The 12,995-nt window shown below is 34.0% G+C and overlaps 1 protein-coding gene across 1 annotated transcript; it reads right to left on the bottom strand.

Annotated features, from left to right (window-relative positions):
• Positions 1-1,623: 1,623 nt before the first annotated feature.
• Positions 1,624-3,908, bottom strand: LOC110734999 (RING-H2 finger protein ATL2-like). Its single transcript, XM_021915120.1, has one exon. It carries the CDS (start codon positions 3,060-3,062, stop codon positions 2,130-2,132), a length of 933 nt encoding a protein of 310 aa, XP_021770812.1. The 5' UTR covers positions 3,063-3,908; the 3' UTR covers positions 1,624-2,129.
• Positions 3,909-12,995: the final 9,087 nt, after the last annotated feature.

Here is a 12,995-nt window from a genome sequence, read left to right as displayed (position 1 = left end):
CATTATTTTTTAGACCAATTAGAGCTTGACACATGCCAAGTAACCTGTTATTATAGGTTTGTTGATTTTTGTTGATCAGTCATGATCCGTTAGAAGAAAACGCCCCCAAAATTGAGATTATTGCAGAATAATTAAAAGAGTAAGATTATTTTCTTTCAAAAAAAAAAAGTAAGATTATTTAAAGTAAATGTCCCAAAATTATAATTAAAGTAAAAATAATAAAATTAATTGTTTCCTTTAATATGACTTATTTCTTTTAGAATGGGGTACCACTTGCATTTAATCATTTCTAATACGTTGCGGAAATATTAAGAACAATACTTATACAAAGTACTCCCTCCATTTCTATATGATAGTCTCATATGGAATCAATCATATAAAATAAGAAAAGAAGAATATTTGGAATTTAACATTAAAGTAAGTTCATAATTAATTTGCCTTATTTAAATTTTTTGATTTTTTTTTTTTTTTTTTGAAAGCATCGGCCATAATTGCATAACTCAAGTAGGGGTGTACACCGGTCTAAAACCGGACCGGACCTGGACCGGACCTGTTTGGACCGGGGACCTGAATTGGGTATTATGAGGACCGGGGACCGGACCTGAATTAACAGGTCCGGTTCCGGGCCAGACCTGAAAAATCAGGTCCGGTCCGGGTTTGGACCTGAATGGACCTGTTTTGTGTCTTTTTCGTTTTTTTTTTAATACAAAACCTGTTGGACCTGCATATGGACCTGTTTTGTGATTTTTAGACATGTTGCATAATTTAATAATTACATACAAACCAAAATTATCAATTACAAAACTACATAAAGTCTATAAAGTCTCGATTCTCAAACACCAAAAATACAAATGAGTCCACCGAAAATACAAATAAGTCCACGAAAACTCAGTTTCAATTTTTCAGAGTTTGGTTTTCTTCTTTTTTTTTTATTTTTTTAATTACGATTTTCCCGGGTTTCAGGTCCGGACCTGAAAACCCCGGGTTTGGACCGGGTCCGGACCGGGACCGGGAACCTGGATTTTTAAGAACCGGACCGGACCTGAATCAACAGGTCCGGGTCAGGTCCGGTCCAGTTCAGGTCGGTTCAGGTCCGGTTTCAGGTCCGGGCCAATTTTTGTACACCCCTAAATTCAAGGGTGGAATTTCCTCACTTAAAGTTATGTCATCAATCAACAATCAATCAATTTAACAAATCAGAATTTAATATGTATAAATAGGAAACAAAAACTAAGTTAAAAATGATATATATTCAATATGGGTAAATCTTTTTGAAACGCCTAAAATAGTATTCCCTCCGTTTTTAAATACTTGCTCCATTTCTGCATGCGCGGAGTTTTAGGAGAAATTAGAGAAAATAATAAAATATGGAAATAGTGGGGTTGGTGGAAAAATAAAAAATTGTAAAAAGCAAAAGTAGTTGAGATAATTAGAGGAGGGAGAATATGAAATTAATAAAATATAATTTATGTTGGGTCCACTAGTTAAGTGAAATAAAATAGTTATTGCAAAAACTTTCCAAATAAGGAAATGGAATAAGTATTTAAAAACGACCGAAAATAAAAAGTGGAGCAAGTATTTAAAAACAGATAGAGTATATGAGACTAACATTATGAAACAGAGTGAGTATCAATTTTGTCAGGTATATTTACCATATTTATATAAACTAACCCATATTTTTCCTTTACTAACAAAGTTGACTAGAAATGTACACAATAATATTCACTAAAAAAAAATGAAAAATTAAACATATTGCAAGTACTGTATTTTTTTTCATACTATGCCGTATTTACATTGTCAAATACTGAAATTTGATACTCCGTAGTCTCCAAAAGTATGCCATGAAATTTATGAAATGACCGTTCTATCCTCAACAAAAACGGGTCTCGGCCACGTGTCAAGAAGGTCACATTCATTGACCAAAGCTCGAGGTATGAACACCACGACTCTCTGACAACTTCCGCCGAATGTTTTCATGATTCCAACGACTTTTCTAATATAATTATGCGCCGTCGCGTGTACGTCACATGCCCTAAAATCTCGCCCCAATTTTTCCCACACTTGAAAAAAATGATTATCTTTTAAAATCAGGAAAATGACGTAAACGGATTTTGTATACTGCCAATCAATTACGTCGGCGTTAAGGCCTGACCCGATGATTCAACTCGACCCGACTCGATATCAAACTCGCAACAACTCGACCCGGCACCCGAAGGCGAGGGGAGCGGAGACCTTTTATCCCTGCTCAATATCCTCTTCAATGACATTATCCGACTTGTTGGCGATTTAAACCCGGAACCCGGCGACCGACTCAGTCCCGGCTCGTCCGAGTTAGACCCTTGAAAACAAAAACTCTGGCTCCTTCTCGGCACCTCAATTGACACCTCCACCAAATCCAACCCTTTCCTCCTCCCGGCAAACGACGACGATCCCGTAGATAATACATCGGACTCACCGTGACTCGGACCTAAATTGTTGCTCGATTCGGGTACATTAACACTCTGAGACTGCTCACTCAGCTCGACAACCACCTCCTCGCCTTCCACCGTAGGCGGTGGTGGTGGAATATCGGCAGCGTCGACGGGGGAGCGGCAAAGTGGACACGTGGAGTGAGAATGGAACCACATGTCAATACACTCAACATGAAAACAGTGCTTACATTTAGGTAATAAACGCCCTTTTTCTCTCTCCTCAAATTCTGACAAACAAACAGCGCATTCCAGCACTTCTCCTTCTTCAAGCTCAACCACCTTGTCCTTACCAAACGTGAAAGTCGGCAATGATTTAAGCACAGCCGCGTCGAGCCCCTGTGATTGGGCGGGAGCAATGTCGGAAGGATTATCAGGCTCGATGTAGAATACGAGATGCGTACGACGACGAGCGCGACGGATCTGACGCCGTCGCGCTCGTAATATATACCATCGGGCGTACACGTGAAGACATACCATTATTACGACGACCGCGAAAAGAATCACGATTGCGCTTAGCATGATCCTGCCGCTAAGGGCGTATCCCTTCTGTTCGTGAGGGATATTATAATCCTTACCAATATGATCCGCCATTTTCTTTTGGGATTATATTCAATCCAACAAATAAATTGCAAGTTATGGAGATTGTAAATAAAGAAGAGGAAGAAATAGGAGTTTGAAGTTTTAATGAGCACTAAGAAAGAGGAAGGTTCAAGAAAGTTTCGGAAGTAGAAAAAAGGAGTCAAGGGTAAATGTGGGGGGAAAGGGAGGTATTGGGCGTCCACAAAGGGACGAGAGACGGCAGACGCCCAAGTTGACGCGGGGTTTTTTTTTTTTTTTTCTTTTTTTTTGGTTAAAAAGATAGAAATTTAGAATTTAATGTTATTTAAAAAAAAGACAAAAAAGGAGCCAACTTGGTTGTTGTTGTTGCTGACTATGAAATTAGGAGATGGACTCTGTCGTGAGAACTGATTTTTAATTTTAATTTTAAGAGAGTTTTTTGGGTTTTAGGAAATTACTTGGTTATTGCAATTTGGTAAGTTGTTGGGTAAAGTCATCGATTTACTTGTAGGAGTCAGTCCTAGGACGAAACTAACTAGTTGCTCAATCATAAGTACAAGACGTGCGCTCCAGTAACTTTTGGTTGGATTATATGGAGTAGTTTATAGATGAGTGATGAATAAAGGAGTGTATTTTTTTTTTTTTTTTTTTGAAAGCCATTAGGATGGGGATAAAAATTGATTTCATGATCTTCTGAAATTGGGAGGAAAACTCTAACTACTTGACCTATTCTTCACTCCCTGACTAATGGAGTGATATGTGCGAAACATAATACATATATTGTTCACGTTAATATCCCTCTTAATCTTATCCTAAACCGAATGAATAATGAGATAATAAAAAATGAAAGATGCTTACATATCTTACTCCCTCCATATGTAAATAAGTAGAACGTTTTTATTGTACTTGTATGTCAACGCAAAACTTTAACTGATAATATCTTTAATTATTTATAAGTAAAAATAATAACCAACAAACAGGGCCTAAATATCCATACATACCAAACATAGAAATATATGTTCATATTATATCTGAAATTTTCTTCCTGCAGGCATATTGGTGCATACGGATTTTTAATATATATATATTTTTTTTATAAAAAAAGGCGGAATGAACATATAATTGTTTTGTAATGAATATATAGTTGTTTGAAAAAAAAAAATATATAACTGTTTTATAAAGAACATCCAGCTTTATGTTCTTTTTATATATCTAAAGAACATCCGTAATATTAATAAAGAACATGATAATATAATGTAATGAACATTATTTTTATTCAACCACCATAATCTAAAGACAAAATTCAAAAAAACATTTCAAAATAAACAATTAACATTATGTCACAAATAAAAGTACATTATACCGACAATCAAAAAAATGGAGATAAAGAACACTATTTAATAGTATGTTCTTTTCACTCGAGGTATATGTTAATTACATTTTAATAGCATGTTCTTTTAACTCTAAGTATATGTTCATTAAATTCTAATAGGATGTTCTTTTCGCTGTAATTATATGTTCATTATATTTCTATAGTATGTTCATTTCGCTTTTTTCTTTTTTTAATTTAATTTAATTTTATTTTATAATTTTTTTTAATGAAACATATGCACTAAGCACGGTGCATACGCCTCCAGGAACCACGCTTTGACATTTGTATAATGTATAATTTTTTAGTACCATTTGTATAAACTTGTAGTATCAAAGTCAAACAGTTGCAAGTATTTGGTGAAATAGTTGTTGATTGGATACTCCCTCAATTTCATAATAATCGCAATACTAGGTGTTGCACATAGTTTTAGGAAAATTATGAGGTAGCGACCAAAAGAAGAATTTAATAATATGAAGTATAGTTGGTTGAGGTATGTTAAGCTATTAGTAGGAGAGAGAGAAATAATAATAATAAAAAAAAATAGTGCAAGTGGGGTTGGTAAGAGAGAGAAATGAGTAAAACATAAGTAGATACTTATCAAAATGGAAGTGTTATAATTATTATGAAATGAGTGTAAAAGAAAAGTGTTATGATTATTACAAAACGAAGGAATTATTACATATAGAGATAAATATTCCCCCCTAAAACTATAAGAAATAATACCAACGAATACTCTAAAGTTAATAATTTAACTTTTTGATATAAATTACCTCCACCACTAAACACTAACACGTTAATCATCGTAAAACACTTAAATTTTCTATCAAGTAGAGCTACTTAATTTTGATGTCTTATAAATTATTTAGCAAGAATCATTGGTTTATTGATATTATTTCTAATTTTAAGTTGTATTATCCATTGATGAGTTATTGAAATGATCACAGAGATGATTTAGGAAGTATTAGAGTTGATTAATCGAACTTGAATTATAAAAGTTAATTACTTGGTGCTAGATAAACTTACAAGGAATAAAAACACAACTCCGTAGGTGATTGATTTTCGTCGCAAACTATGAGTCTAAAGTGATAAAGGGACTTCCCATACTTTTATTGTGTTTCATTTGTCATTTATTTACTTTTTTGACGTCAGGGTGTTTGATTTGTCAATTGCAATTGAATTTGTGATTTTCAGTTGTCAATTATGTTTGCTTTGTCAAATTGATTCTCTATTTATTTTATTTTATTTTATTTTTTATTTTTTATTTTTTTGTTTTTGTTTTTTGTGCTCCATTTACTCATAAGGGGTATAGTACTAATAGTAGTATGATACTCTAGGATGACTCTTGACTCATAGTAACCACCAAATAGAAACAAATAAAAAAGAGTAGACATTAGTTTCCTTTCTACTGGAAAACTCCGTATGTGACTTAATTAGACTTTGCCTACAACTTTACCAAAAGCCTGGTAGTAGTATATATTTGTTCACACCATTTTAGTAGAGAAAATACAAGTTCACCTCTAAGATATAATTATTGTTTATCACATGACATTTTGTAAATAACTCAAAAACTTTTTCCTAAAAAGCAGGTCCCTCGGTGTTATTAACTAGATAAAATTGTGATCTATTTACCGAGATGTCGTGTGATAAACAATTTTTGTTTATCCCATAACCTGGGCTTCCTCTTATTATTATCGACTTGGATGTCCTTCTGACACAATTTTTGTCGGGTGTGTGTGTTAAGAAATATGAGAAATTTTGATTGGAGAAGTGGTGAATACATTGATGAACTGTTTTACGTGGCTTTATATATATTTAGCCATAAGCAAGGCTGTAACACCCCGAATAATTCTCTCTTTTACCTAAAAAATACTTATAATTAAAATATAAGAGAATTGTCGACATATTACCGTCACGTGTTCAAACGTTAAGGCTTGTATTAGAATTTGCAGCGGAAAACCAAATCGTTTCAAGTAAACTTCAAACCAAACAAACCAAAATAAGTTTTACAAGCTGGAACCATTCAAGGCCCTTATTCAAAACCTAAATACTGTTTATTTAAACCAATTCAAACCAAAGAAAGTTTAGTAAAGTATTGTTTGTTCATGAAAAATAAACTACTACAAAGGTGAGTCAACTCTCCACTCAATCCCGTTATATCAATGATGTCCTCAATCATGCAATACCAATGAAAAGTCTGCTCCCCAATATTACAAGTGTAAAAATTGGATCGTTACAGGGTCATCATTGAAAGGCGAAGGCTATGACCAAAGAAGTACACACACAAAGCACGTAATCAGCAAAGTTGAGTAAATACAAACTACGAAAAATAAATAAATATAAAGATCCTAACATGCTACTAATCACATATTTAAACAACTTATTTCTTATTCAACTAGTAGGCATAAACTTTCAATATTAACACAAGACTCAAATGTTTCAACTCGACTCTTGATTCATTTAATAATTTTCTTAGATTAAGCAATAGACAAGGTTGTCTCCCCCATGTTCCTATTAAGGAATAGGGCTATTCAGAGTGCGCTCTAGATCGCACCAAACCGCAAACCGAACCTCAATTTTGCGGTTTGGTGCAGTTTGAAAATTGCGGTGCGGTGTTTATGAAAATAACTAAACTGCACTTTTGCGGTTTGGTGCGGTTTCCAAAATATTTTAGACCAAACCGCACTTTGATGCGGTTTAGACCGTAAAACCGCAAACCGTTACACCAATTTTATACTATATCTGTTAAAAAATATATAAAATAGCTTTAAAATATGATGTAATTTATTACTGTTAGCTAATTAAAAGTTAAAAAAGTTTAATATTTAAATTATAAATTAATAATCACACAATAAAATAAAAAGTCTTTTTTTTTTAAAAAAAAATATTTATAATTTTTAAGAAAATGTGGCTAAACTGCAAACGCACCGCTCCAAACCGCATTTTGCAGTGCGGTTTGGTTATAAGTGCGGTTTGTAAAAAATGCAAACCGCACCGCAAACACCCCTATTAAAGAACATCATAAAATAATAGATAAAATCCCCATGCTTCATCGTCAAAAAGCATCAAAACAATAATAATCCAGATGGTAAACGGGCGCGACTCCGTCACCATAGCTAGATCGATGAAATCTCAGCTAACCCCAATTTAGTTTGAAAACCTTGTAAATAAAAGAAACTCGTAGATTGGCCTCTAGAAAGGCCACGTATAATACCCCATGAAACCATAACCCATGTTTGACAATACTCTAAACGTGCACAATCCAAAGTTTTATTGCTTATCCATCTTTCACTTTACGTGATTTACATGTTTAAATAATTCCAACTCATCAAACAAACATCACAATACACGAACAGTCCACAACCAATCCAATTTTATCTTAGTTATTCAAGAGTGATCATCAAACATTCATTTAACTCAATAATTCCTTATTTAAAAGGACAAATCCCCTGCTGAACAAAGTCAACTAACCTCAACGTGTATGACTTTAATCAATCCCTTTACTCAATCATACTTCAAGTCATGAAAGAGTAATAATAAAATTACCTCATGGAATAATTAAAATGACATTTTGTACATGTTAAAAGCAATTTGTGAGAAACTACATATTAAAAAAAAATATTGTAAGAAACTACCTATTAAAATAAAAAATGTTGTAAGAAACTATATTTCGCCGGGTTTTCGTCATTGACTAATTTCTCCGAAGTTGAGCATCCTCGACCGGTCACATGATTTTAAATTAACCAAATCCTCACCTTTTTTTTTCTTTTTCCCCAAGCCAATTCGGTGCCCGACATACCAACTTCATCCTTATATCCCTTAATTTCTCCTTCCCTTGCGTTTTTTCCCCTTTCCCTTCCCCTTCCCCATCTTCAATTTGACAATAAGCATTTTGGGTCATTGACGTGTGGCTGGGTTAATTAATTTCCCACCAACACACCAACATAATTATTTGTTGCTAATTTTGTGGGCTGAATCTCTAGAACTAATGTCGGTGGATTTTGTTGCTTCGCCAGGGGCGGACTTGGCCTTGTGCCTGGTGGGTCAAATGACTCACCAAGGCCCAAATTTCTAAGTCTTTTTTTTTTTAAAAAAAAAAAAAAAAAAATTATTAGTTTGTTAATTTTAGTCTTGTCAATTTTAAGCTTGTTAAATGTTAGTTAGTATTGTAATCTTGTCAATTTTCTATTTGGATGATTTTTGTAAATAATTTTTTTTGGGAATTTTGGTAAAAAATTTTTTTTTTACATATTTGGTTATCGATTGTGAGTTTGTGACTCACCGGTCAGAAATTCCTGGGTCCGCCACTGTGCTTCGCTATTCGCTTGAATGGCAGTTGGTGAGGCTATTGTTTGTTGGTGTGTTGGTGGCTATGTATTGAGGTGTGAGGCGAGAGATATGGGCAGCAGCGAGGTATGGCGTCAGGAGGTAGAGAGGGGAGTGTGGTGGTGCGGTGATGGCCTGCAAAAGTGCGATGAGGAATTGTGAAGGAGTGAGGGCTTGTGTTGGCCTGGTTTTGGGGATGCGTGAGGGTGGTTTTTGGGATGTTTTATGGAATTTTGGGGTGTTGTGGTGGTGGGTCGAAATGGCACAGTGGTGGGGCAGCGGTGAAGGAGGTGGCACTGCTGGTGGGGCATGGAAAAAAATGGTTTTAAAAGGTTAAGTGAGGCACGTGGGTGGTCAACGTCGGAAAAAAATAGTCAACGGTGAAAATTCGATGAAGGGTAGTGTTTTATAACATTTTCGTATTAATAGGTAGTTTCTTACAACATTTTTTTTATTAAGTAGTTTCTCAAAAAAATGGCTTTTAATTGGCACTTTTTGGCAAAAACCTAATTAAAAATTGATTCCACTTAAATCATCAATTCCGAATCCCATAATCAATCATAAAATGATTAATTAATTAGAGAACCAACAACGTTTTCTATATATCAAAACATGCTTCTCAAACACAAGCATATAAATTATTCAATTCATAACCAAACAATCCACAATCAAGTAGTTTCCTATACATAATACTAGGTTCTTACAACTCCTTAAACATGCTCCTAAATATCAAGAATTTCCGTAACTTGTACGTACCTTGAATAAACAGAGCAAGTAGTCACTTTATCACTTAAAATTCACCTTCTACGAAATCTCCTCCTAAGCCAAGTAACCAAAATTTAATCAATATGCAAGCCACAAAAATTACAGCAATACTAGAGGACTTTAAAAGCTTTGAAAAAACATTAAAACAACACTTTTAAGCCTCCCAAAACATATGAGCTAATAATCTACAAGTAGAACTATGAGTTTAGATTGAAAATTCACCAAAATACACCTTTGAATACAGAATTCCAGCATGTTTATCTTACTAACATAAGCTGAAAATTTAGTTTTATCAAAGTCTATTGGAAATTATGCAACCCATATTTGTAGCATTATAATAATAGGTCATTAAAACGTTAAGAAACATCATAAACTTTTTTTTTTGATACTAAAATAAAAAAATTCATATCATACAAAATCTGAAAATTCATTTAGATTATTAAACTTGAATCTTTAATAGCCCATAATCATAATATAACTAGTATAGTAGTATAATATGCATTAGAACTCAAAACCCCATCAAATAGACAATCTTAAACTTAAATTTGACAACGTATATAATCTGAAAATTTAATATAAACACAAAATTACTAGTTTTAAGATAATGAAATCATAAAATGATTGATTAACTTGTTAAACATATTAAAACCCTTTAAATCATGAAAAATCAACACATAAACCCTATTTTAATTGAATAATTAAATTCCTGTAAAAAAAAAACGAATAATAAAATCTGAAATTTAAAACCCAAAATAATAGTTCATGAAATTAGAAATTTACAATCTTTATCATGAGATTATACATCAAACAAAATCATCATATACATAAATCAAGAGCATGAGTTTTCTTTTTATTATAACAAGAACAACAAAGGAGGAAGAAGAGGAGGGAATCGAGGAGCAGCAGTCAGGTCAGACGGTGATCAGCAGTGGTGTAGCAGCAGATTTTTTTATTTTAATTTTTTTTTTCTTTGAGTGTACGTGAATGAAGGGAGTACAAAAGGAAAATTAATGTAGTAATAGTATTACGTTAGTTAAGGGAATTTAATTTTATTTTTTTTTTTGTTTTTTTTGTGTGTGTGTAATAAGAGTACCAAACTTAGGGGGAATATGAAGAGTTTGTGGATTTTAAAAATAGAAGAATGGGCTTATTACCTTGGGTTTTATTGTGGGTTTGGGTCCAAAATGTATGGGTTAAGGAAAATAGCTTTTGGTTAGTTCATTTGAAAGAGAATGAAACCAACTAATTCTCTCTTTGGACAGTTTCATAAAAAGTGTATAAAATCTTTGTTTAAACCCGTTAAGATAAATTACTCAAGTATAAAATATTTGCTTAAATTATATTAAATAAATTATGCCAATATAAAATATACTCATAATTATATAAAATATAATTATAAATTTTATAAAATTGCGTGGGATTACAAAGGGTATGGTACAATGATTTCTCATATGTAGACATATGAGTTCACAAGATCTTGTATGTATTTGAGCATATTATAATCAATTTATTGGACATTCACATTATTGGACCTATTTCTCAACACTCCCCTTTGAATGTCTATACTTACAAAGAAAAGTATAAGTCACATCGTTAAAAACCTTGATAGGTAAAACCCTATGGGGTAAAAAACATATCTAAGAAAAAAAAAAGAGACAACGGTATTATATTATATGTTTTGATATACTGCCTCGTTAGAAACCTTGTTAGGAAAAATCCAGTGGGATAAAAACCTGATCGAAGGAAAAAAGAGTGCAGTGCATATAATATTCCCCCTGATTTTAACGTAGTTCACGAAGATGACGCATCGCAATTTTCTGAACTAGTTGCTCAAATTTCTTCGAAGGAAGGGATTTGGTGACCAAACTGGTTTTTGGCCCGAACGATGCCCCGGGTCATTGATTATATTTTATTATATTGTAGTTATTTTTTAAAAAATTTAATATTAATTGTTTATTTAGTCACTTTAATTAGACATTATAGGGAGTAAACTAAAAAAAATATGGTGGCATTATTTGATCCCATCAACGGTTACAAAATTTAATATTAATTGTTTATTTAGTCACTTTCCCCATCTTTCTCACACCACCGCAACACCCATCATCAACAACACCGCCCACCGCCATCATCAACAACACCGCCCACCGCCATCAACACCGCCAACATCAGATCTAGAGTTTTTAGGGGTTTTTTAAAAACAATTAAAGGTTTAAGGCCAAATCCAGTAATGAAAACTGTAGATCTAGAGTTTTCATGGTCGAATTTGGCCTCTTAGCCATATTTAAGGTGAAATTCGAAGCCATTGCCGATTTTAAGGTAATTATTCGACTTTTGAGATATGTTTTTGATTTTTAATTTATTTTTATTTAATTTAATTTTAATTTGATATGGATATGGTGGTTTGGGTTAGTTGGTGGTTTCGTGGGTGGGTTAGGGTTGACGGGTTTTGTTTTGTTGCAGAATTATTTTTTTTTTTTGGTTTTTTTTTTTAAAATTTTTTTTTTTTAAAATTTTTGGGTTATGGTGGTGGTCGTGAGTTGTGTCGAGGAGGAGTGAAGGAGTGGGTTTAGGTGGGTGGTCGTGGTGTGGGGTTAGGGCTAGTGGTGGTCGTGGGTTATGCCGAGGTCTCGGCAGGTGGTTTGCGTGGGTGGTGTGGCCGGGAAAAGAGAGTGTAGTTGCATGGGTGGGTTAGGAATGTAGATCTGGGTTGGGTTGGGTGGGTTAGGAATGTAGATCTGGGTTAGGTTGGGTGGGTTAAGGTGGTGGTGGGTTTAGGGTTAGGAATGTAGATCTGGGGGCTGGTCAGGTCGTGTATTAAGGTAGTGGGTTAAGGCGGTGGTGGGGGCTGGTAGCGGTGGGGTTCTTGGGAATAAATTATGGTTTTTTTTTTTAATTTTTTAAATTTTTTTAGTGGTGGTGGCGGTATTGGTTGTGGAGCATTTATTTTTTTATTTTTTTTGGCAGGGGTTTCTGACGGACTTTTCCTGGGCCGGAAAATCTCTTCCGAAGACTGAATTTTGTCGGAAAAGTGTTTCCGACAGATATTCCGCGAAAAAGGTCGTTTTTCCAACAAAAGCTATTCCGACAACTGGTTTCGACGGAAATTCCGTCGGAAACGGGTTTTCCGACAGATTTAACCGTCGAAAATGGCCTGTTTTCTTTTAGTGTGCTTCAAAAAGAGCTATCAACTCTTCATGATTTGATGATGTTGCGATATTGCAGTACCTCCATAAGTGAACAGATATCCAATTTGTGACTTGGCATTTGGTGGGTCTGATAAGTATCCAGCGTCTGCATACTCAACGAGAGTAGCATCTTGTTTTGATTGGGAAAACAACCAAGATCTTGTGTACTTCATAGGTACCGGAGTAACTGTCGAAGTCCCTTCCAATGTCTATATGTCGGTGTGTTGTTGTATGATAACTTGTATTTTTGTATGATTATAGCGTGATTTTGAGCCTTGTAATTGTGAGAAATCAATGTCTTAGTTCACTTTTCACTCCATT

Source organism: Chenopodium quinoa, unplaced genomic scaffold (genome assembly GCF_001683475.1).
Source record: "Chenopodium quinoa cultivar QQ74 unplaced genomic scaffold, ASM168347v1, whole genome shotgun sequence".
NCBI classification, from domain to species: domain Eukaryota; kingdom Viridiplantae; phylum Streptophyta; class Magnoliopsida; order Caryophyllales; family Amaranthaceae; genus Chenopodium; species Chenopodium quinoa.
The sequence above is the reverse complement of the archived record's forward strand: the minus strand, read 5'-3'. Positions and strand labels throughout refer to the sequence as shown.

Excerpts from the sequence above, each read along its gene's own strand:
- LOC110734999 (XM_021915120.1), bottom strand. The coding sequence starts at position 3,062 with ATGGCGGATCATATTGGTAAGGATTATAATATCCCTCACGAACAGAAG.